Here is a 26,713-nt window from a genome sequence, read left to right on the forward strand (position 1 = left end):
CATCCTTAGTGCATCTGTTGTCAGAATCTGCTCCTCAGTGACTGTAGTGCTGTGGACGGTCAATCTGAACTGCTTTTGTCACTTTTACTGCCTTTGTCTCAACTGCCCTTATAGGTGGACACGGCCTTTTGAGAAATGGTCAAATCTGTACGAAGCATACGGGTGGTGACAAACCATAGTCGTAGACGGCCAAGTGAACCCGTAGAGCAAAAATGTTAATGGACGTTTTCTTTTACAGGCGTGCTGTGGACGACGCACTTGTATGACACATAAGGGTAAGTATGGGTGAAGTAGGGGACACACAGGCGTGTCATTTGTCCAACCCCCCACATCCGACTGACAGATCAAGGATACCCATTAGTGCGGTTTACGTGTTAATTGCGTGCTTCTTGCGTGCAACCTGACCATTAAAAGTTTGCGTGCACTTCCTGCGATCATTTAAAAATCACGTGCACAAACACCATGCCAGTATGGTGCCAGTATGCGCACCAAACTACAGAACACTTGTACGTCATAAGCGCAAGTAACTTATATCCTCAAAGATACTTCACGATACATTTAACACTCGCACAGCGATGGTACGTTCCATTTTTATGACGTCCATTAGGGTGACCACAAGCCTCGAGGGACCTGCACAACACACCTGTGCTACCCTTGAGATGAGGCCACTGCTCTCTACGACCCTCCAGTGTTCAGACCATTGTGTGAATCCAAGTCAAATCAGTCGCCAATTTTTTTGGGCGATGGACGCCCTCGTGTCAGAGCCAGACATCGTGAGTGATTGGTCAGTTTGAGTCAGCGTTGCTATGGCAGCCACTCTCTCTAATCAGGAGTGAACTTGTTGGAAGGCCACACCCCTACCATTTAAAACAAGACACACAAAATCAAACATTGTAACCGTTGGACGTGAGGGCCAGTAGGCTACTTTTATTTAGTTATCTGAAAATTAATTTGAATAACTTGAACTACAGAGAAAAATATCATGAAAAAAATGAGAATGATCAAGAACATGTTAACAAAAAAAAGGTATCAGATCAAGAACGGTTCTTCTGTTCTCAGTGGAAGTCTATGGGTTTTTGGCTTTTTGGAGCCACTTCCTGTTTGGAACGCCAGTCCAGTTCTCATATACAGACTTAAAAATGTCTCTTTTTAATTCACCGCTGTGATGACAAATGGCTTCAAGGCTTACATTTCCACCAACACTCGAAGCTGAATCAGGTCTAGTCAAATGTTTTTGGGTGATTAAATACAGACATGTAATTTCTTGGAAACAAAAGGTTTGTCAGGGTTGAACCGTTCAAGCGACAGGCAATGAGGAAGTACCCTCTGAGACTCAAACGCTCAGGTGTGCGTGGACTGTCAACACACATGCACACACGCAGATGGCAGAGGAATTTGGCCTTGGCTTTGATATGCAGATTGCCCGCTTGGCCCTGTCATTTCATCCGGATGGCGCGCCGTGTTATCACTCTCTCAGTGCAACATCTGAGCTGATAACATTTTCCTGAAGGGGGCAGATGACTGATCGTATCGTCAAAACAACCCTGCTCCTGCAAGGCATGAACAAGAGTTTCCTGCAAGCGTATCGCTTCGCGAGGATGCTCATGCTGTGGGTGCTGACTCGCATGAGCGGAAACCAACGCAGGAAGCCAATCAAACATCCCCCTTTTTTTTTTTTATCAATCCTGGTCTCCTTGGCAACTGGAGTGTGACTACTGTCACAGACAGGACACTACATGCCCAAAGTTATCAGAGGAGGCAGGAAGTCGCTCACACTCATCACACACTCTGGGAGGTTAAGAAAACTGTTAAAGTAGAGGAAGATGCAAACATCTCCCAGAAACAACAAACTAAACGATTATGCTAATCAGCCACACTAATTATAAGTGGCACTGGGCGCTTAAATATCCCACAGATGTAAACATCGCTGGCTTTTTAATATCTACATTCAACATAAATCACGATGGCTGATTACAGTAGGTGGCAGGAAGCCAGTGGTACATTAACAGATTATTATGGTGGGATGTGGGCAGCTTCCCCCATCCCCACTAGACTGTAGATTAGTTGCATAAGCTTCTGTTGCTGAAAGCGCGTGGCGTGGTTTTCTGTAGTGCAGCAGACCATACATCTGTAATGTCTGCAGCATAACAGTCCATTCCTGTCCAGTTTTCAAGAGCCAATGTCTCTGCATGGTTAACAGGGAGACTTCAATTTAAACACATGTATAGAAAAATAAATCTTGAAACAGTCCTGAAAGGCTGTCATCTCTATGAGATTCCTTCTGTGAAGCTGTATTTTTAAAGGAAATGTGTGCAAAAGAAAAATAAGAAAAGAAAAAAAGTCTGGAAGCTTTAGCAAGAATCACTGCCTTAAAGTGTGGTCAGATAGGAAATGAAAAATCTCTTGTTGTCCTTACATCACACACACCTTTCCTTTTTATTCTTTATCTCCTGCCTTTGTGTGTTAGTATTGGTAGTTGTCTGTGTCTGTCAGATCTGTTTTTTCTAGTGAGTGTTCGTTTTTTTGTTGTTTTTTTTGTTTGTTTTTGTTTGATTTTCTGTTGTCTCACTTAAATTTGAGATAATGATAAAAAATAAAAAATAAAAAGATAGGAACTGAAAAAAAAAGCTAAAAATGTCAATTTTCTTAAACATTTTGCTATGTCAGGTTTAAAAATAAAGCTCTTCTATGTGCATAAGACAAAATAAAGGAAAATAATATTCTGCAGCGCAGCAGAGAACAACAGAAAGAAGGTAAAGACGTATCCTAGAGGTGACCCCAAACATGGGAGCTTTTGTGAATCAACAGCCTCAAACTACATGCAGAACAATAAAGCAAAAACATCTTTTTCCTTTTGGAGTTTTGGAGTTGCTGGAGCCTGTCCTTACATTATAGGGCACCTTTATGTCTATGATGACTCATTTCTTTTTTATACTTTCAATGCTTGTGGCTTTCTTAATGCAACTGCATCAACCATAGCTGATGGGACTGATGGTGAGGAGTTTATGAGCTGGTCAGGTATGAACATCATCTTTTCCTAAGGATCTGTGTTTTCACTAATAAAAATGAACATCTTTATTTGTTTTTTTGGGTGCCCAGAAAACAAAAAACAGTTTTTATTTTATTTTAAAATATATTTAACACATTATTCCAGAGGTTTATCATTTTACTGTGGGAAAAATAAACATGTATGCATCACTTTTGGATCAAAATGAAAAGCAGACCATCTAAAAATATTGTATTTTCTTTTACTTTAAGTTTTTTTATTCCATCAAAGATTTATCTTTTTTTTATGTAAAATATTTTAAGTGACTTATAAAATAAACGGAATTTCAGTTTTTTTGGATAGTAAATCCACTCTGACCGGATCAAATATGAAACCAGCTCTGAGTACAAATTTTCTCCATAAAAGTATCAAAAGCAATTATAAAGGGTGATATAATAAATAGATACAAGGGAGGAACAAGATTCATCTATATGTCCTTTTTTTCTAAAACCTTTGGATCATAAGTGTCTGTTTTGAGCGTATTTTTCGTGTAATTCTTGTATTTGATTAAATAACTAAGGCTGACAATCAGCTGAGAGCGGACCAGCTCTTATAGGAATCATCTAGCTGTTTCCCTCAAATGATAATGTAGAAACGCTTCACTCGGCTTAATCTGAATGCAGCGGCGGGCGAGCGTGTCTCCGTCCCTGTGGGGACGTCACTAAAGAGGTCAGTTTACTAAGCCTGAAGGCTCCATTTGATCAGGTCTCATCAGAGCCCTCAGGAAAACCGGTTCAGCCACTGCAGCCCACATGGCATCTGGGTTGTCAAACCACTTAAACTGCCGGTTTAAGCTTTTTTTTTTTTTTCTGAACATATTTTTTCAATGCAAACTTTAATCTATGCAATGGCAGAAAATATCTCAGTAAATAAAAGTGCATAGCGTGCGGCAATATGCTTGTAAAACTATTTAACCAGAAGGGAAGGAGAGCGTTAAGAGCTAAAACACCGACAAACTAAATGTGGCTTCAATTTCAGCAAGTAAATGAAAGTTAATGAACAACAGAAATCAGCAGGTAAAGTATGTTCACAGTTGTGATTTTCAATCCTGAGTGAGATGCACACTGTGGTTAAACGTAAGTAAATCTTAATCACTCCCAAAAGCAAACAGTGAATTTCTCAAAGGTTTGTACAACAGACTGTCATACAACTTGAATAAACTACAAAATGTTTACCTGAATTTAAAAGGATGGAAATAAAGCAGTATTTACAATTATGCTACCATATTTTTCAGCGTATACGTCACGTGTTTTTGCATGGTCTGGTCATGTGATTTTAAAATATTAAATGTCGGCACATGTATTTGTTGTTTTCCCACTAACAGCCACTAGAGGGCACTGTAGGTGCAACAGTATTTGATACCGATAGAAAAGCAGAAGAAGAAGAGCCGTCTAATGCAAAAAGGAGGAAAATCTGATCATTCTCATTCTCAAGTATTTTTCTCTTATTTGCATCGAGACCATCTTCTTCTGGTTTTTTGCTTTGTTCCTTCCTTGGTCTAATGCAGTGACAGCAAGTCATCAAACTGGGTCACAGAAACACGGAAGTACCGCTGAAAGCGGCCGTCATTCAGACGCAGCTCCTGCAGAAGGAGCTAAAGAGCGCTGTAAAAAAAACTAAAAAAAGATCTAGTCAACCCAGACATGGAGATTACTGATGCTTTTGTAGAGTTTTTCCAAATAAATAAACCTGATCGCTCAACATCCTCCGTGTCTTCTGTGGATTGCAAATGCGATATACGGTCAACACTCGCGTGTAGTGATGAGGCTAAATACTAGGGAATGGCCAATATCAATGTGTCCCCTGCAACTCTGGCTTATAGCCGATATTTGCCAATGAGCGTCTACAATAAAATAAAGTTTAGATTTCCCTTTTTGCTTCTTTATTAGAAAAGCACACTTTTTCCGGAGAATCACATTGACCTTTTGAACATACAGCAAAGGATCTCATAGGAACAAGTATCAATTTAAAACGTTCATATAAATATTGTTGAATATTGGACAAAATTGTAAACCATAAGCTCCCCGTTGCCAGGGATCATTAGGAACAACATGTATGCCTATATCAAAAATAACATTCACCTGAAAACAGTTGCAGTTACTGACTACGACTGTAAACACACGCTTCCCAATCTATTAGGAACAAGTTTACATTTAAAAAATAAAGTGTTTCTGAAAACAATCAGAAGAATATGGGTATTTAAATATCAGACCGATAAACGGTAAACTCAAATTATGCAAATATCGGCCAACTAAAAATTTGACGGTAGTTCCTCCCACACGCGGCGGGAGCGTCTAGTCTCTGAACACACTTTAGGACAACCATAGAGCATTGAATTTGACGCACATCAGAGGCACCTATAAAAGGTCTTATAGCACTTTTGTTCAGAAGCGTCGCACAGCGTCGAAAAGTGCAACTTTTACTCCAGAGTGACTTATATATGTTGCTATGCCTTTTGTCAACTCCGCTGCTTTAAGTCATGGTTCACTGCAAGCCCAAGTCTCTTTGGCACCAGTTTTAGATAAATAACGGAGAAGTTTGAGGGTTAACGTGATGTTTTCTGCCCCCCAGCTCTGCCACTGCTGCTGCGTCGCTACGATTTCCCTCTCTTTCCAAAGTGAGCGGCGCTCATCATGGCTGCTCTGAATGACTTGTCCTGAGGCACTTCATCCTTTTATTTCCCGAACACAAAGTCAAAGCAGGGGCGCGGGGGACCTTGCCAACACAGAGTCACACACCAAAACGAGATCGCATGCCAAACAAACGAGCCAAATGCAGATATGTTTTTCTTTAAAATTCAACACAAGGATGGAACTTATTCTGCAGAAACATCGCATTCGTTTGACAGCCTGCATACAAAAGAAGAATCGTCTAACAACCCCCCTCTCTCCGTCTGTCTCTGGCTTCGCCGGATGACAAATCCGAGCAGCTTCATGCAAGAATAACAAAGGTTTTTAATTTCAAACATGCCCTCACCATCTTCAGAAGAGGCTCCATCAATCTTGTTCATCCACCTCCCACTGTTTATGCAGCTCGATGATACAGCATCAGCCCCTCATATGCAGCCAATTTCCCTCTAATTTTTCCCATTTAACACAGACATTTCCTTCAGGGCTGCGGCTTGTGCCACTGTCGATACCTTATTGACTCAAACAAGGTGACATTATGCGGCTCTAGTTTCTTCTCTCTCTGGCACGTCAATCAAAATTACTTATTGACTCGACTGGGTGCAGATATAGTTCTGGCAGAGAGGAGGAGCAGCGGAAAGAGCAGATATCTAGAAGAGATATCTGCCTTAAATTGATTTGCGTGCCACTGAGCTGACAGCCGACTGATTGACAAGAGATAAAATTAAACTGAAGGAACGGAAGACCATCATTATATCACTCATCAGTCCGTCCCACGCCTCCCTTCGCCGCTCACCCGTGCTCATCATCTAACAGGCTTTGTGTGCTCCCACTTGAAATTTTCAGTAAATATTACAATTCAGTTCACAGCCGCACAAAAGCATAATGACGACGGTAGAAAGAGGTTCTGACAAAAGACAGAGAGAGCAGCAGTACACGACAGTGAAGACCCAAACACACCTTGTTGGCACTTTTTTTGCACAAAACAAAAAGAGATTCTGTAGCTTTGTGTCCTGATTATAATATGACAAATGTACTGTACATTGAAATTGTTTATTTGTCCTTTGCAGTGGCTTTTGGTCACCACGTTGTATTAATTCTGTTGGACATGGTAAAGGAGTTTGAACACACACTTGAATAAAAACAGAATAACGCATCACAGAATAAACCTTATATTGTGTTTTCAAGTGTGAAAACGGGTCAATTTCGACCCAAACCCAATATAAGGGTTAAATCAGAATCAAAGAAATTAGAAGTAGAGGTTTTTAGGTTATCTAGCAGGGAAAAAAAGTGCGATTACGTATGAAAGGCGATGTCCTTAAAGTCCCACTCCGATCATCTTTTTTCAAACTGTTCCCAGTGGTCTTGTAGTAATAAATATGCTGTTTTGTTTTGTTTTTTTTAACCAAAATCTGAAAATAATAACGTCGTTTTTCTAGGACATAGTTTCTGCAGAGCAGCAGGAGTTCATTAGAAATTCAGCTCTGAGTTGTGGGTGGAGTAATCCCGCCTCCACTTCCCATTACCCATACCTTAGTGCCCCTCACACCCCCAACCTAACATTGGCGGTGCAACAAACATGTTAATCATTACCGGAGCAATCCAGCCATCCATTTTTGAATCCGATTCCAAAAGACCCACATAGATCAGAATGGAGCCGAGCAGGAAGTTTGTGGGCCACTTAGCACATTTTCTTCGTCACAAATACCATCTTTTTTTATATTTTAAATGCATTTTTTCATCTGCTCCTGATTCACAATGATTTTGAAAGAATAAATACTCAGCAATGTATTTATTGAACTTGATTTTCTTTATTTATGACCTCCATTAACATGTTAAAAAAAACATCTTCGTTGGATTGTCACAAAATTCGTGTGTCCCGCCTATTTGACCATTTTTGGAAAGGCCATGAAGTGGTGACATCACATCCGGCTACAATAGCTTCAAACGAGTAGGACATGTGCTGTTTTTTTCAGTCACTGGTTACAATAGACGAGTTAGTTTATTGAGTAAAAAAAACAAACATATTTTATGATTTTCTACAAGTGGATAAATCTTTTCATTTGGTAAATGATTCCAAGTAATAATTGTCTGCCTACATTTCCCATAGTGCCTTTGACAGACTGAGCAGCCACTGACATTTTTTTATTTTTGGTTGGTTTTTCAATCGTCTAAAAATATTGTGATTTTCTTAGATGAGTTGTTGTTTTGTATTTTTATTTTTTATTTTACTCCTTTTTGGGACAAGTCTATTTGCACATAATAGAAAATGTGACACATAAAAGAGGCTGATTTGATGGGTTTTGATTTTATTATTTATATTATTATATATATATATATATATATATATATATATATATATATATATATATATATATATATATATATATATATATATATATATATATATATATATTATATTATTTAACGTTGAAAGTGTGAAATGTGTTCACAGCTTGTGTGACCCATCAGCTGCCGGAGAAGTGAAACATTTGATGGTAGGACGTACAAATCCAACCTTTGATGCAGAGGATGGAGCAAAAGAAGAGCAGAAATGCTATTGAGTATGCTCATATTCCTGAACTGTAATCTAATGTAACGTGTATTGTTTTAATTCTGAGGTCTACAGCAACGCTAATATCAACATTTTCCAGATAAGAGAACTTATTTATCATATTCTTTTAATATTGATAAGTCCCCAAGTTTTAGAAGAAGACTGGGGGTTTAATGGATTATCGCCCTAACAAACTAAGTATTAGGGGTTCGATCCGCAGCCTCTAACTGCACTCATTCCCAGTCGAACCCCTGGAACTCCTCCCTTCTCTGCGCAGACGTGCAGCTCTGGGACAAACACCTTCATCAAGTAGCATGACATTACCCATCTCAGTCTGGATGCCGCCGGAAAATTGTTTCTGACCCTGTCTGCGAGTGATTGAACAGGAGCCAGTGGTCATCAAAAAGCAGATAATCGCTCAGGTGTCCTTGCGCGAGCGCTTAGCGCATCTAGATAGATGGTCCTGGAAAAACACGTGCCGGTAATGTGTGAGAAAAAACTCCAGGGGCTTCTCCACATGATGACTGAGAAAAAGCTAGAGAGGAAACAAAGGAATGAAAAAAAAACCAGACTCCCTACATCTGCTCTGCTGTGAAAACTTCAAACACATGGCAGAATAATCAACATTTCACCTCATGACATTTCCAGAAAAGACAGATTCACTTCAAATTTGTTGGAATTCTTTCCATTTTTATGAGATATTAGAAATTTATGAATTCTGCCATTATTTATGGCCAATTCTGTCCAAATTTTAGGACAATCTGTATATTTATATTAATTATTCAATTCATCAGAAAACATTTTTTCTTGTATACATAGATTTGATCATAGGTTTTTAATGTATTAAAGAGCATATAATAAATTCTCTTTAATACCTAAATGCTCTTTAACCTAAATAATAAATCAGGACGACTTCCTCCCCATCAGTTGCATAGATTTTGACTTTTAAAAGTTGTCTCTTTAAACTTTGCTGTTTCTTTTGCTTTATTTATTTTGCAAAAAAAAAAATCTTTCCGTCAGCAAGACTCAAAGGAAAGGTGTACAAGACAGTGGTGAGACCAGCAATGCTCTATGGGTTAGAGACGGTAGCAGTGAGACAGAGACAAGAGGCTGAGATGGAGGTAGCGGAGATGAAGATGTTGAGGTTCTCCTTAGGAGTGACCAGGTTAGACAGGATAAGGAACGAGTACATCAGAGGGACGGCTCATGTTGCCTGTGTTAGCGACAAAGTCAGAGAAGCCAGACTGAGATGGTTTGGACATGTTCAGAGGAGGGATAGTGGATTTATTGGTAGAAGGATGTTGGAGATGGAGCTGCCTGGCAGGAGGGCAAGAGGACGGCCAAAGAGGAGATATATGGATGTCTTAACAGAGGACATGAAGTTGGCTAATGTTAGGGTAGAAGATGTTCATGATAGAGTGAGGTGGAAAACGATGATTCGCTGTGGCGACCCCTGATGGGAAAAGCCGATAGAGAAAGAAGAAGATTTTGCAAAAAAATAAAGCTCACATTTTTTATTTTAGATTAGACCACAGGTAGTGTTTATTTATTATTTTTATGTGTTGAAACTGAGGTATGGAGTACAGTTCATTTAGCATCTGTTACAGCAGGAAACCCTTTTCACAAAATGAATAACACCCCAAACATCCCATTTTTGGCTCAATATTTGAATTTAACATGTCTATTTTGTTCATAAAAGATAATAAAACTAATGTTTAGTTGTGTTTGGGGGTATTTAGGTTTATTAAATCTGTTTTATGGACAAAAAAGATGGGATGACACAATTCTCAGTTGAAATACGAACTATCAGTTGCACCGCTGAACTGAATCGTGGGAAAGTGTATCATTGCATCACAAATTTCTACGCTAAAATAACAATGCTTTAAATTTGAGTTTTAAAGTGTTGAAATTGCTGTGATTGTTAGGTTAACGCTACTATTTGGGCTAATCTTATTGTTTGCATGTTGTTTGTGTTTTTCTAAAACAAATTTAAATTTGTAAAAAGAAAAGAAAAAACATTTTTGCAAAAGAAAAAGTTTTTGTTTGGATCTCAGGTTTGTCAGACTACAGACACAACAGGATCGCCAGGATGATGAAGGCGACCGAGCTGAGTCATCACTTTAGTTTACAGTCTGCTATGAAAGTGTGTAAATTGACTGACTTTGGGCGTCAGTCTGGATGGCAAATCCTCAGAGTCCTGCAGTCTAAGCCAATACCGCACGGCGAGCTTTGAGGAAAACAAGCTAAGTCTGGGTTTATTCCATGTCTGCCGGCTGGATCTGATTGGTCTGTGTTGCATCACAGCGGCAGACCCTGCAGGTCGGTCTCCGCTGCCTCAGTACAGTACCGGTTCTGCTGTCTTTAAGATGACACAATCTGATTCGTTTTTATGAGAAAGTGGTAGAGAAAGGACAGGAAGAATAAACCCACACGAAACAAGCAAACAAACTAAGCAGCATGGTGTCCTCGGGTAAAAAAAAAAGGGTTGTGGGGTCAAATCTCCACAGAGGTGGCACACTTTTCCTGCCCTCCGCCTGGCTCACGTTTGCAAGATAAAAAAAAAAAGCTGAACGGATGAGCACGGCCGGGGGAAGTCTTTGATCTTCCCAGTTCTGGCTCTTTGATGCTCCGCGCGGAAACACATCAGCAGTTTCAGGAACAAGCAAATGATGTTGGGCGTGAATACTGACACGGAGAAAAAGATGGATGTAAGGTAGACTACTAAGAAGTGAGTCTGTAAGACCTTTCCTGCGGTCCAGAACACACACGTCAGCACGGCTTGCCCCCATTTTATTAAACGGCGCATTCAAGCTCTGGCTGTTTTGGAGGATTATCAAACATTAGAGCAGTTCTGACAGCTGCAACTGTCAAGCAGCAGATTTACATCCAGCACCACTGCCCCGTGCTTTTCTTGGAAAATGTCATTCCACAGATCCGCCTTGCTGCTACATCTGAGGCGAAGCGCGGAGATAATCTATGGATTGTGACTGAGCGTGCATTTGCAGCCCTCTCTGCCCACCTCTGTCTCTGCTCCTCGCCGCCTCGTCTTCCCCCGGTCCTTCCCCCCTCACCAGCTCTCATTCTTCCCCCGGCGCTAAGCGCCTCTCCTCTTTCGCATCTCTTCACCCCACTCTCGTCTCAGCTCCTCCCAGCCTGTCAGGATGATTTCAGGCTTGTTGCGTCTGGCCTGACTTAGCGTGGTACGGCGGGAACCGTAATTACAAAGTCTCTGAATAGCTTCCCCGCCCTCCTTCCTACCTATCATCCACAGGCTTAACCCCACTCTCACTGCTGACATGCAGGGGCAAGACAACAGCCGGTGTTAAGAACCATTAGCCCACAATTAAAGTGTGATCTTCATTACAGAGGATGGGATTTAGGCCCAATAAGGCCAATCAGAGTGGGATTAGGAGCAAAGAGTACATCACTTAATGTAAATATGATAAAGGACAAAAGACATGAAGATTTCTATTTTTACCATTGATTGAACGTTTATCCTTAAAGTCTCAATCCAATCATCTTGTGATCCATTTTCAAAGTGTTCCCAGTAGTCTTTAAATTATGATGATGCCGTTTTTTGCCAAAACCCAAAAACCTGTCATTTCTAAGACAAAGTTTCTGCAGGGCGGCAGTAATACATTAAAAATTCACCTCTAAGTTGTGGGCGGGACCGCTGGCGCAGAGCAACCCCGCCCCCATTCCCCTCCCCATTGCAGAAAGCTCAGGGCAGAGGGTTTGTTGCCCGCCAAGCGCATTTTCTACATCACATTTTACTGTCTGATCCAGATTCACAACAATTTGAAAAGAAATACTGTATTTTTCAGACATTAAGTCTAAGGCCAAATCTGAATTCAACCCCTCCAGCTTCTCAATACCCCTTCAATTGTAGGGGCATTTGGAGCTGTAGTGGAGCTCTAAGGGAAAGACATGGTGTCTTAGGATCAGATATCCCTCCGCGGGGAGGGTGTCAGAAAAATGCATTTCTTCACATAGGTGTGCTCACACATGCACAAAAGTTTACATTTAAATGTAAGTAATGATTTTTTGTCTTTACATGACTATTTAAAGTTATAAAACCAATGTTGTTATGTATTTTCCAAAGGTAGTTCACCAGGAGTTCAGATTTGGCCTTTGTCGCAGATGCCAAAAAATGCATAATAAAGAAGAAAATATCCTATATAAGTCGCACTTTTGGGAGAACTTTTCGGGAACAAGTCCTCTTGAAAGGTAAATCATAATGGACTAGATAACAATAATAGACTGAATATAGAAATATATATTTTAAAAAGAAGCTCAGAAAAATATGGTACTCAGAAATGTGATTTTAACCTTAACTTTCTTAATGTTTATCCTCCATTACCAGAAAAGTGCCACAAGAACATGTTGTGACATCGAGAATGTGCTGCTGCATGACTCACAGCAGGAAAGAGTCATGAGGAGAACGTAGGCTGTTCAGTTAAATCCTAAAGCTCCCAGCAATCATGTCCACTATCAGAGGTGTTTGCTCAGGAGAAGCATCTAGCCAGTGAGGTCCTGTGGCACTTCAACAACAAACATCATATATCCATCTGTTAGATGCTAAGCACAAACTTCATATCCGTTGTTGGAAGACACACTTCAATGAAAATTGTGTTTTGGGTGTTTTTAAATTGTTTTTGTGGCATTTTTATTGATGGTGGAGGACATATATTCATAATATTAAGCTTAAAACTGTGTTTTATTCAAATCATTGTGAATCAGAAGCAGATGAAAAAAATACTGCTTGAACAAGCTTGTAGTTGTTATCTACACAAAACTGTATGGTTTTTTTTTCCTGGCTAAAAATGTAACAATTATAATTAAAAGACCACTGGAAATGCTTTGAAAATAGATCAAAAGATGATTGGAGTGGGACTCTGAAGATATAGAGGTGAAGATTGCTAAAGAAATTCCACTTCCTTTAGGAAACATTCATTTCACCTTCAATGCTTAACTGTCAATGCGGTAACTTGTGTGGGAGTTTTTCTTCAATCACCAGGTTTCCTCCTCTGGCCATAGAATATGTTCCAATTCATGTGATATAAAAGATACTTCAGTGAATGAATAAAAATCTGAACAGGCTTTTGGCTTTATGTGATAAGTCTATGTAATTTTTCAACTGTTCGAATGATCCATCATACATACGGTATCGACACTTCTACCAACGCCCCAGTGTAAACATTAAGGCCTTCAAAGATCTATAGGACGTGTTGTTGGGGTCGTTATGAACGTAAAGTTGACCAGATGTCTAATCATGTTTGATTGGCTGGTGGTAGTTAAAACTGCCAAACAACTAGTGTATAAAATTCTATTTTGATCAAATCAAAGAAAAGGAAATAAAAGGAACACAGAGAAGACCATTTCCAACTTTTGTTGACCCAAGTTTTGGGGTGTATTCACACTGGACACATTTGAAGGGAGCCAGAGTTCATTTCTCCCGATCATCCAGAACAAATTATTAGTCCCAATACACCCAAGTGGACCCTGGTTCGGGACCGAGAACCGCTCTCGGACTCGTGATGGTCTCAGGTGGTCTCAGTTTGTTTCCAATCGGACTGAGCTTCGCTTTTGCTCTGAGATTGCTCAGTCTGATTACAATCCGTCCTCAGAGCGGACCAACTGAACCAAGACGGCCACTGTAGCCGTCGTGAACAGAGTGGGAAGGAAGTTATGGATGAGCCGCAGATAAATGCAAAGCAACGATTGTCGAGTTATCAAACAGAAAAAGGGTTTATTTGTTAGAACGTTTATTTTAACACCACTGAAAACACTTCTTACATGCCTTTTCTGTACCTCGATAACGCGGCACAGCTGTGACATCACCCTAAAAGCTAGCTTATGTTTCCTTAACAGAATTCTCTTAAAGCAATGCCACCACACCACAACGATGAGACACAGCAACTGATTGAAATGTGGTCGGATGAATGCAGGCTCATCAAAACAAATTTTGGCGTGACGCACATTGCTTCTCTCACTGTTTTCCCGACAATCTATATATAATCAAAACTTAGCAGCGTACTATCATACCTGACATGTCGTCATCACTGCATCACTGAGTTAAAGCACATACGGCACGTCTCCTAGACAGTAACTGCCTTGCAGCACGCCTCCGCTGTACCAAAGTATCAAGTAAAAACTGTTGTTCCCGACATTCTAAACTAGTAATTAAAATATAAGTTAACTGTTAAGGATTGTATAGGGAAACATGTCCTTCTTTCTCTTGCTTTAGTTTGGTAGGTAAACGCCAGTTTGAATACATACCAAATGCAAAGTTTGAGAAAAGATCCGGAACAAATTAAGCAAACTCGATCTGAAAAAAAATTAAGCAAACTCGATCCGGAACAAGGATTTTTTCCAGTCTGAATACACCTTTAGATTCAAGCTTCTTCTATTCTGTTATTGTGTATTCGCTTTTCCTTTTGGGTTAAATCGTTAACTGTATATGAAAACTGGACCGAGTGTGACGTCAACCATAGAAAATGTTTCTGTCTCCAATGAAATAAAGTCATTTCAGACGTTATTTTTTTGCAATACGTACAAGGTTGTAGCCATTAGGCAGTGATTGATGTTTGGATGTGGGGGCCCGAAGGCTCCACCTACTTTTGTTGAGGTATCTGATTGGCCAGTTTATAACTTCAATACCTTGAGTTACAGAAAAAATATCTATCTATCTATCTATTATTAATATATATATATATATATATATATATATATATATATATATATATATACTCTGATAAATTAAATTTCTTAAATTTCTGACAGAAATTTAATTTATCAGAGTTATAATTTCTTACTTTAAAAACTAAAAAAAAACATTTTAGTCTAAAAAATACAAGAATAACTTTTATTGAAGGTTGGTTCATGCATTAGATCATAGTAAAGGTGAATTCATTAGCGATTGATCCACTTCTTAAACCTAGGTCTGTGTAATCACACTGTAGTAAACCACACTAGAATTCACTTGCAAATGAACTTAAAGCCGTGTTTTCAGGTGGACAGGAGTTTGCTTTTTGTAACACAACTTAGTGTAACGACTGTTAAAACAAACAACTGAGGAAAATAAATCCCCAAAATGCAAAAACTTTTTTACAATTTGTGTTTTCAGCAAGTTCATGTACCCCAACAACTTACAATCCAAGCACAGCACACCAGGGAATGACAGGGATTGTTCAACTGAATTCGATAACGTAACTTTGACTCAAATCGAGTTCAATTATGAGAATATCTCAAATGACAAACAACCTTCGACCAAATGGATGCTCCTATTGGTGGCCAAACCACATAGTATGTGTAGCGTAAGACTCAGTAGACCAGCCAGCTGTATTCATCAAAGCCAAAAGGCAGAAAGAACCATCACCACGATCACAGAAGAACACCATCAACACAAGCTTAGGAGAGCTCCAAAAAGAACTGGAACATTTGACTTTGATACAGAAGAATGGTGTCTGCCTTCAATCAAATATGAAAGTTGAGCCGGAATGAAAGCCATTTGATATGGCCGGAGAAGTGAGTGAGTGAGATTGATGCTCAGAGGAGAAATGAGTGGGTGGTTGAATGCAACAAAGAAAGTCGGTGAAAGCAGAAAGCTGCACAGTTGGTGTTTTATGTTGAAATGGCACTCGTTTCTTTTCTTTTTTTTTTACAAAAAAATAGGTTTGACATTAAAGTTCCTGCATGGCAGCACATGAGGACATTTAAATGGAAGGGAAAAAAAGTAGTAGCTTTTTTTTTTTTTTTATCAGTGAAACGCTGTGAAAGCTGTATGAAAGAGAGTTACTTACTTCATGGGTTTGAACAGAGCCTGGCCATAGTTTTGGAAGGTCATGATGAGCTTCAGCTGAGTGCCTCCAGACTTCATTGCTGTTGGAATCAAACAGACAAAAATGTCAACTAAGCTCAGAAACTACACACACACTGGTGAGTAACTTTAAAGAACATTTTTTTGGAGTTTTTAGCTGTCTGAATGATCAAAAATCTGTCTTTTCTTTCTTAAACTGCTAAAGAAAATCAAAATCAACCAAACCTATTTGTCTAATATTTACTCGAAAGTAGCTGCTATTGTTTAAAAAGGTTGTTTTACTGCAATAAAATGCCTTTTGATGTATTTTAGATATATTTCTTTTTTACTTTCCTTTGCTTTGCTTTCTGACCAATATATCTCACTAGAAACAATCAAATGTACTAAATAGTGTATTTTTTTCATAAAAAATCATTCTTATGTCCCTGGCCTAACAGTTATATTTATTGTTTACAATAGATTTGACTTTAGACTTAATTTTAAGTTCAATTGACTTAAGTTGCTCAGTTTTCATCTTTAACTTTTTTCGTTTTATCATCTTGTTTCTATAAAGGTTCACTCCTTTTTTGAACCTGCTACTTCAAAAATACATTTTTCAAGAAGTAAACTTGTGTTTTTTTTGTAAGAAATGTCCAAAATAATTTCAATATTTTTATTTTTGACATGTATGTTGTTGACATGTTATTTTTCTTTCCCACACATGTCTTTTTTTATTTACATGGTGATTCTAAGCCTACTGTAAATATATAAAAGTCAATAGATAATATATCTTTGGATTATTAAATAATGAAATGAGTTTTTATGCTTTTTAAACAGTGCTCTTTCATTTAAAACATCCTTTTGTAAGGATGTTCCTGCCCTAAACAGATGAGGGAGGTCTGCTCGGCACTACAGGTCAATCCCCAGCTCTGGTGGGTCTTTTTCAAGAGACACATGCCACGTATGTCACAACAAACAACACGTGACAAACAAAGGCGAACATAACGTGTCGCAGCAGCAGAACCAGGCTCTCACACCGAGGTGAAAGATACTCACAACATAAGCCTTCGATTGGACACAGTCAACACACAGCTGACGGTTTCCTGCTAACGCCCCAGACCTCGTCGCACACTACAGAACACTACAGCACACTACACACTACAGCCAAGAAAGTGTTGTCTGTCAAAATAATATAAAATGACACAATACTAAAACAACATGTAAAAAGTCTCCATATCGTGCTATGGTGTAACTTGATTTGGTATCGATTTTTCGTTAACTTTCGTTATAGGAATTCATAATTCAAACTCAAAACAGTCAACTGAAGTTTTAGGGCTTCTGTTTGAGGCAAAAGACGTGTTAACCTGCTTTCACGCTGGGCTGAGTTCATCCGCTCCGTCTAAAAGCTCATCTGAACCTCGGGGCAGTCAAACAAGTAATTTCTGCTCTGAATTAAAAAAAAACAAAGTTCTCACTTCCCTGTCAGTGAACTCTCAGCGTCAATTAGGACAATTGGAAATTCCTTTTAGGAGTCTCCAGGGGATATTTTATTCTCGGGGGAGTTTGCCAAACACAGGTTAGAGTAGTTTTTACTCAATATTGAATGTGAAAGTATCAGAATGGTTTTTAGCTTTGAAATATTTGGTTTGAAACAAACATAAGATGTGATTCCCCTTGGAATAAATCCTTGAAAAATTGCAGTTTAGTGGAGCTTTACCTGTTTTCTTAGACATTTTTCAAATCGTTTTCCCCCTTTCTTAGCTTTATTTATGGATTTATAAATTTCGATTCTGTTAGATCTTTGTTATAGAACATCAAAAACAGTTTGAACTTAATTGTTGTGATTCTTGCAGTAAAAAAAATGGCAAAATTGACTACTTGGAACTGAGTTCTTTGGACAGTTTCAGGTTCATTGGGGAATTTTTTTTTTTGCTTTTGTCCTATATTTCGCTTAAAGATACAATTAGAATAAAAAACTACAAAAACAATCAGGACTGCTGCAGGACGTGAATATTAGAGTACTAATAAGAACGGCTCAAAAAGACCCCGAACTACTGAAGGTTAAATAGGGTGACGTAGCAATTGAAGTTGGTTTTTACTTTGATAGTCAAAGGAAAGTTTCTTTAGTCCACCTCTGCTCTCAAAAGTACAATGTGAAAGTGAATCAAAGGTAAATGAAATTGTCGTTTAAAGGTGTATTCAGACTGGACACATTTGGTTCGTTTAAGGTGAACCGGAGTTCTTTTACTCCGATAATCCGGAACACATTTTCAGTCTGAATAGAAGCAGAACCTGGTCTGAGACCAGGAACGACTCTCGCTTTTGAGGTGGTCTCAGGTCGTTTCCAATCGACCTGAGCTTCGGTTCGCTCTGAGTTTCCATTGTCTGAACAGGCTCCGTGCCTACAACTGGACCTAAACGGCCACCGTAGCCGATGTTTACCAAATGTAGACAGAGAGCCGCAGACAAACTTGCAGCAGCGATGCGACTGAAAATGATTGAAATGTGCTCGGATGAATACAGAATAATCAAAATTAACTTTTAACATCATACACATTGCTTCTCGCATGGTTTTCCCGACAATCTCATGTCTCAGAAACACTTATCAGCATGCCTTCTTGGACGTTGTCTCCTTAGCAACCACCTTGCAGCACGTCTCCACCGGACCAAAGGAACAAGTGAAAGAGCTGTACCTGACGTTGATGCAACGTTACCTAATTTCCGCCCTCGTAATTCCTGGCCAGTGACTGAAAAAAACATTACTTGTTTACAAGCTTTAGTTTGAAACAGAAATCTCAGGTCTGAACACAGACCAAACACAAGGTTCAGGACTCGATCTGAACCAAATCAAGCAGACTCGGTCTGGACCAACTGACAATTCCAGCCTTAATGAACCATAAGGCTTTTCTTTACATGCATGTGTAGTTGAGCTCTGAAGATACTCATCTGATGTCAGCACTCCTTTGATGGGAACCGATGGAGAGAGTTCAGTGAAGGACAAACAGGGCTCTCCTGTCCTTTGCTTCTCTGCTATTTTGCTTTTTTAAATTTCTTCTCAGAGCTTTTCATGTTTTTCCTCATTCTGAACACGGTAAGGCCGTCTGAAGAGCTCAGCACCACAATTACAGAGAAAGACCAAAGCAGCCGCTCCGCCATTTATTTGGGACCTGATTGATCCGGAGTGATGTTTCGGTGGCATTTTGCCACAGAGCAATGCTCTCAATCAATGCTTTCATTTACTTTTACATATGAGAACCAGGAACACAAGCCAGCTCACTCAAATTAAAAGTGAAAAAAGATCGATTCCCTGCCTTCTCTCGCGTGCTGCCGTCCATGCAAAATATACTCACGCAGATGAGAAGACCTTCCAAATTAAGCTAACTAACTGTAATCGTAATTAAGTCACATCCTGAGTGCATGAAGCCACCACCACCAGGATTTCTGACGTAGTAAACATGGCAGTAAGGGCTTCATCAGTGTGTTATGGCAGCAGTCACTTATCGGAAGCATAAAAGTGATTCATGCTTCCATAACGCTTCATTCACAGCTTCATTCAAGCAGGCAATATTTATCTTTCGCCAAGACTGGACGTTAAATCAAATGAGGTTTATCACTGGAACCTAATTTTACCGTCTTTTTTTGTACAGGCGAGTTTGAGGATTGCAGAGGCAGCTAAAAATATCTCTTCACAAAGTTGTTAAGTTCCCAAGATGAAACTTCAGGTTCAGGACGATCAGGCTGTTGGTGCAGTGCGGCCTAAACTGAGAGACCTTCTGCTCCCAAAATAAAAATGGACGATAAGTTTTATGGAACTTTGCTATAAGTGCATAAAAGATGTTGCCTAAAAATAGCACTTCAGTGTCTGCATTCAATGAAATGTCCTACAAACCTCTAAAAAAAACAAAAAACCCGCACACGCTGGATTCATGTGTGGCTTCAGTTAATGCGAATCATCAGACGGCAGTAACCCAGAAGGAGACTGTTGCCTATTTAAGGCAGCTGTGTTTCAACTGCCTGTGGGAGGGGCAGAGTCACCAGCTGCGGGTTCAACCACTGACTGTATCTGAGATCTGGACCGAGTGAGTGAGACGTCACCCATATAAACGTCCGGCTACAACCTCAAATCGATTCGGTTGCCGTTTTTTTTTTGGGATACGGATGCCGCCATGTTGGAGACAGAGGTCGTCAGTAAGCAGTGATTGGTCTGAGTCTGTCTGAGTCATCGTTTCTGGGGCAACCGCTCTCTCAAGTCAGTAGCGAGCTTGCTGGAAATCCACATCCCTACCACCTGAACACTGGCCGGCAGAATCTGTCAAACGTTTCGAATGTTTGACGTGAGGCCGCCTACTTTTATTGGAGCATCTGATTGGACAGTTTATAAATTGAATAACCTGAACTACAAAAAAAACATAATTAAAACAGAACAGAACGGTTATTCTGACAAATAATGGCTTATTAATACTGTAGCTGTTATTTTCTCCTTAAAATTCTATAGGATTTTGGCTTCTAGGAGTACTTCCTGTTTGAAACACCAAACTTTTGCAGTTTGACATACATCAAGACATTGTTCTACTTTAGGAGGTAAAGTACCCTAAAAATGCAGTTATGTTTTGGCAAATTTGTGTTTCCATTCTATCAATGCTAATATGCACAAATGTCTTGTTCGTCACACGCCGCCGCTGATTTGTTGGTGAGTTTTTTTTTACTACAAAATGCCGTTTTGCGTGAACACGCATTAAATTAACGAGCAATCTGTATTGGGCTTAAACAGAAATCAATTAAAAAAAAATACAACGGCAGTTAAAGCCCAGAAAATAAAGTCCTTAAAATAAAAAAATAAAAAAGTGAAGTGGAGTCAAACAATAAGAGCAATGCTCCAAATAGTTTATGCAAGTTAAGTTAAATTGGTAAAAAAAATAGTATTTTGATATTAAGAATTTGATTAAAAGACTGTCGACTATTAGAGTTTAGGGATCTGAGTGAATTGGGAAAAAATGGTTTGGAACAAAGATAAGATCTTTACCAAAATAAACAGAGAGCTACAACTAGGGAGCAGAAAATCCAAGTAAACAGAAACAAAAATAAATGATTATTCAGAAATATAAAAGATACTCAGCAAAAGATTAAAACAGTTTGAACTTTTTTTCTCTTCAGTAATGCTTTTTGACAGAAAAAAATAAAGTAAAAAAGTTTTGATTTGTCTGTTTAAAACTGTTTTGACTGTGTAATCTGTCAGATTACTCAAAAGCAGCTAATCTCACTTTGACCAAAGAATGCAGCGTAAACCACTCCTTCGAACTCCAGTCCATCCCTCTCTGCCTTCATTCATAAAGCTTTCTGGAGAACCTCTAGACTATAATACGTTCAGACATTCCCATCCTGAACTTTAGATAATCCACATCTGCTGTTGGCTTCACTTGTGCCCAGGGCTTGTGTTAAGACTCTGTAATTACAGAGCCACCATGTATTTTAGCTGGCAAGAGTTGCTGAAAAACTGCTTCCTTTATCCGCCAAGGCTGCGATCTAGGAGGCGGGGTATGAGGAACCTTTTGACTAGAAAGGCAAAACTAAAAAGGAAACGTATTTCTCTGTTCGTAACCGAGTACGAAGCGTTGAGTCTCTGCTCTGGGCCGGTTCCATTTTTGTCACGGGGAGGTGAACCTGCATTTGAACATTTGCTCTCCCAGCAGGAATGAGATGGACTGGTGAAAGTGGACCGTTGGAATGTGTGATCTGGACGCAGCCAAGAGGGGAAGACAATCCCCCGTGAAGAAGAAGGAAAAAAAAGGTGGTATGGATTCAAGGTATCTGCTCCACTCAGCGTAGAATCTCACCTCAATCTGGTCTGAACAGACGTTCTCAGCAAAGGTTTCTCTTTACTCTAGAAATCCAGATTAAAATCACTTGTGGAACTAATAAGAAACCAGAGACTTCTATGTTATCCAAAAGGAGGGTGTTCAATTCTCAAGGAGACCAGGTGTTGGTTTGACGGAGCTCTGCGTGGCACTTTGTGAGAACCCATAAGGGGGGGGGGGGGGGCTGAGGTGTTTCATTATTGAGCAGCAGCAGCGTCCAGGCAGGTCTAACTGAAGCTACGTTTACACTTCCCTGGGTAACACGCGTTCAAGTGGTCAGTTCCAATAAAAAGTCTATGACTGTATAAGGGAACTGGGCTGAGTGACACACACACACACACACACACACACACACCCGGCGTCCCAAACAGGAAGTACCCGTTGGTTCCAAGAAGCCAAAAACCCACAGACTTCCATTGAAAAACTAACAGCTCATTCATTCTCAGTCATATTAGTCTGAATAACCATTCTTGATCTGCTACTTCTTCTTAACATGTTTTTTGATAATCCTTTTTTTTATGTTTTTCTGATTGGCCAGTTTAGCACAAGTTCATCAAGTTCTAAACTGGCCAATCAGATGCCTCAACAACATTAGACAGTTGACCTGGTTGAACTTAGACCAATCAGGGACTCAGGTTTGGTAGTCACATAAGGATGACGTCCCTTTTAAGTGCAAACCGTTTGAAAATTGATAACGAGTGAGAAATTAAAAGTTGTGGTTTGCACCCGGTGGTCTGTCATTTATCAGCATAGGGCTGAGAACGAGAAAAGCCTGGAGAAAGATTCACCAGATTTGCACCACTTTGACATTTTGCACCAAGCCTCTTCCAACAGTAAACATGCGTAAACTGTAGAAAAAGAATAAAAAATAAGAAGAAGGAGAAGCCCCTCCCAGCCTGTCCAGTGTGAAGATAGCCTGCAGCTCATGGGTGTTTGGATGCGCTCCTGTCGTGTAGAGGAACCTCTCAGCCTTCTGGTTTCTTATCAAGCTGATCCCATGAAGGACCTGTTCCCTTTTAATTGGAGTTTCTCTGCCTGAACCATATTTTCGCCTCATGTTTACAACATTTTAGAAGACCCTTCAACCAGGACAAAGTCCAGATAAACATGGACGGAAGCAGAGTTCAAACCCTGTGAACTTCCTTTACAAAATGTGTTTTCATCGCATGACAGACGCTCCGGCCAGACTTTTGCAGTCCACTCACCCACGCTGGTGATCCTCTGCGTCACCAGGTCCTTCAGGAGAGCATCGATGACCGGGTTGTGTCTGGAGTAGAGCTCATATCGATTAATCCCAATGTGGAAGCGGAGCCAGTTAGGATAGGACTCTGCTGTCAACTCTCCTGCTGGGCTAAACTCATCCAGGTTGCTCTCTCCAGCCCTGGATGAAGATGAGGGGGAAATGGAAGAGGATTTTCAAGAATTGGAGTTCAAATCAAAAACACCTGTGATGCTGGTTCTTACCATGAGTGATCCTCTGCTGCTTTGGGGTCAAACCTGATGTCCTGGTTCACATTAAAGAGCGTGTCCTCCTCCATCAAAGGTGGAGGGGATCTCTTGTATAAGGGATGCTCAAAGAGAGCCAACAACCTTGACCCCTTGGCCAGTGCGTTTTTGGCCACTGCTGCCTTCTGCTTGAACCCGCTCTTTCTGTCCGCGCGTGGATGCTCCAGCCTCTCCAGAGCTTTGTCTACAGCCAGCGGGACCCTCTCCAGGGAGTGGGAGGACACGTTGGAGCTGGGCTCGTTGCTAAAGTCCTGCAGGATACGCAGAGTGTGCTTGTTAGGCCAGCCCTGCTTCCCCCAGTTCTGAGGCTCCTCGCTCGGCGTGTGCGCACAGGAGCAGCCGCCGCTGCCCTGCCGCTCCAGTTTGGGTAACAAGTCTATCATGATGTGCATGGAGCACGCGACCAGGAACACCATGAGGATCAGGACGCGGAATTTGCGCAGGAGGATCATTTTCATGGTCTCCCGTTTGAGCAGGTTGGAGTATTTACTGCAAATGATCAGCACGCAGATGACCAGACTGACTACATCGCTGATGATGTTGATCAGACTGGACGCCAATCTAATGAGATATACGTTGAACACGTAGGAGACATCTTCGCTGGCCGTCTTGCGTAAAGGAGTCAGCGTTCAGCCGTGGTCCTGCGTGATCCGCGGCTCTTCGGAGTTCTCAGAGGCGCAAACACAACCGCCGCACGACTCCAGGTAGAACAGGTCGAGTCGGTTCGGCCGACCTGCGCAAGCCTCATTCTCTTCACGCCGCTGGAGCGTGAAATAAGTCTCGCGCGGAAAAGTGGCTGCGGGACGTGGAGAGTCCGATCCTCAGAACGCGCGTTCCCAACACATCTGACAGCGCGCATTGGGTCTTCACCGTTCCGGCGTGTTCCAGAGAGGACGAGGAGGAGGGGGGCGCTTTAACCGGGACAGAAGGGTGGTGGGGGGTCTGTAACGAAGACGTGCGGCTCTTCACATTTCACTGTCTGAAGGGGAACTCCCAAAAAGCGTCATTTCTCATTTCCCGCAGCGATCCAAAGGCGAGCAATTTGCGAGGAAAAAACCACCCCGTAGGCGTGCCAAAAGAGAGATCTGCGCAGGTAGCAGCAGGGCCGGGCCACCTCCAGGACTACAGCTGGATCAGGAGAATGAGTCCCTTGTAGCATGTGGGAATCAGGGTGGGTGTGTTAAATAAGATGATGAAGGCGAGCTTAGATCCTGCCTTTGCGCAGCGTCATCGCGCGCAGATTGGCTGAGAGGAGCGAAGGAGAAGGAGGAGACCCTGCGAGCATGTGAGGCGCACAGATTCCTGCCTGTTCCTGCCGGAGTCAACCTTCCTGCACATCCCGGCTGCGCAAGAAGAGGGCGTCTTTCTCCTGGCTATTATCCAGTGTGGCTGACACGCAGAAGAAAAGGCGTTTTTTTAATCCATCTGCTGGAATCCCACTGAAACGTCTCCTCGGAGTTGGCAGTCCATCCATCGATGATAGATTGGACAGGCCTATTAGACGGCTCATCTGTCTCAGGACCCGGTTCTATTCTGCGCTCCTGCCAATCAGAAGCAATCACATCTCCAATAAAGTTTAGAGTCTGCATGAAATGAAGCCTTCAGCATCAGCAGCAGCTCTTTTGGAGACTCATTTTGCTGCTCCCCCCTCAGGATCCACTCAGTGGGCTAATGTCTCTAATATAAGACTAATGAGAGCTCTCAAGGTTTCCTGGTGGATGTAAATAAGTCATAAAACAGCTTGTGCTGAACTGTGTGTAATGGGGGAGGGGGGGGGCAAATGCTGTCTATGATTACCCCCCTCCAATCTTTTGTAATTAAAAGGCCAAAAGCAAGAAGGAGGAAGACAACAAACGCTGGTTTAAAGTCCCAATCTGATCTATTTTGTGTTCCCAGTGGTCTTTTAATTACGATTATGACATTTTTGACAACATCTTTTCGTTTTTGTTTTCCAGGAGATAGTTTCTGCAGAGTGGCAAGAGTTCATAAGAAATTCAGGTAGGACCAGTTGTGGGTACAGGACCATTAGAGGAACCTGGCTGCAGACAAGATGGCGCCGAAAGTGGAAATTCAATAACCCAACCCAAAAGTGTTCAGAATTGTGGGGGGGGGGGGACTTTTATTGAAGCTCATCCCAGCAGTCCTTGTCTGAGCTGGCTCAAAACTGTATGGCCTGATAGCTCCAATACTGCTCGCCATTTTTGTTGCACCGGTAATTTTAGGTTGGGGGTAGTGCACAATAAATCCCCAATTTATCGTTAGCGCGATATCAAGCAGTGCAATACGCATATCAGAAAAGACGTTGTCAATTGCAATAAATTTTAACCTTAAATGTGCTAAAAACAATCTTATGGCAGCTTGAATTATTTAACAAATCAGATAAATCCCTTTATGCATTTTGACTAATATGATGGAGCCCTTCTATGTAAGACAATTGCCTCCTATGTAGACGAGGGTCATTTGGAGAATAATTTAAGTTGTTGACTCTTATTTAAATCAAACTGTTGCATTGAAATGGAAATAATGTATTCAGTTTTTTTGCTAGTTGTTCATGTGTCGCAAGTTATACTGTCATCGCAATATTGATCACTAATATCGCAAATCGTGAGTTTTTCTCATTTCGTGCAGCCCTAGTTAGGGGTGTGAGGGGCTTGTGGCAGAGAGGTTAAACAGACGGATGATGGGAGGGGCTAGGGTTATTCCCCACTAACAGTCCCGCCCACAACAAAGAGATACATTTCTAATGAGCTCCTGCTGCTCTGCAGAAACTATGCGCTAGAAAACAACACAGACTTTTGATTTTTTCTTAAAGCGTCATAATCATAATTAAAAGACCACCGGGAACCCTTTGAAAACAGATCAAAAGATGATCAGAGCGGAAATATAATTTTATTTTACTTATTTATTCATTTACGAGAAAAATGCCACAAAAACAGCTTAAAAACACCAAAAACACAATTTTCATCAAAGTGAGTCTTTAAGAACTCTTTGAAGAGACATCAAAACCTGAGTTTTTTGATGACTAAATGATTCCATAAATATAGATTGAAGAAGTTTTCCTAATCAAGTTCGTAGTAGACAGCCTTCAAACACCAGATACCGAACATTGACATTTCAGAGCCTCTTTAACTGTGACTAATTGGCAGCTAAAGCAAAAGGTGAATTGGATCCAAGCCGGCGGCGTTTGATATCAGTGACAGAGCGCGGCCGAAAGACAAAGTGATGCTCGCTGTCGGTCCGGATTTCATGCCAACCGCTGCGGCCCGTGGCCCACCGGCCTGAGGTGAAACAAGCTGAGATGAATGTGTATTGATGTCCATCAGACAT

The 26,713-nt window shown here is 40.8% G+C and overlaps 1 protein-coding gene across 1 annotated transcript in view; it reads right to left on the bottom strand.

Moving 5' to 3' along the window:
• The window catches only part of LOC101167327 (extracellular serine/threonine protein kinase FAM20C-like), a 67,993-nt gene extending 43,042 nt beyond the window's left edge, over nucleotides 1-24,951 (bottom strand). The window contains exons 1-3 of the mRNA XM_023949367.1: nucleotides 23,345-24,951; nucleotides 23,086-23,261; nucleotides 16,030-16,108 (exon numbers count right to left, since the gene is read on the bottom strand). Of these exons, the coding sequence (XP_023805135.1) occupies nucleotides 16,030-16,108; nucleotides 23,086-23,261; nucleotides 23,345-23,844 (755 nt within the window). The 5' untranslated portion in view covers nucleotides 23,845-24,951. The remainder of the gene's footprint in view (nucleotides 1-16,029; nucleotides 16,109-23,085; nucleotides 23,262-23,344) is intronic.
• Nucleotides 24,952-26,713: the final 1,762 nt, after the last annotated feature.

The sequence above is a fragment of the Oryzias latipes genome, chromosome 19 (assembly GCF_002234675.1).
Source record: "Oryzias latipes chromosome 19, ASM223467v1".
NCBI lineage: Eukaryota > Metazoa > Chordata > Actinopteri > Beloniformes > Adrianichthyidae > Oryzias > Oryzias latipes.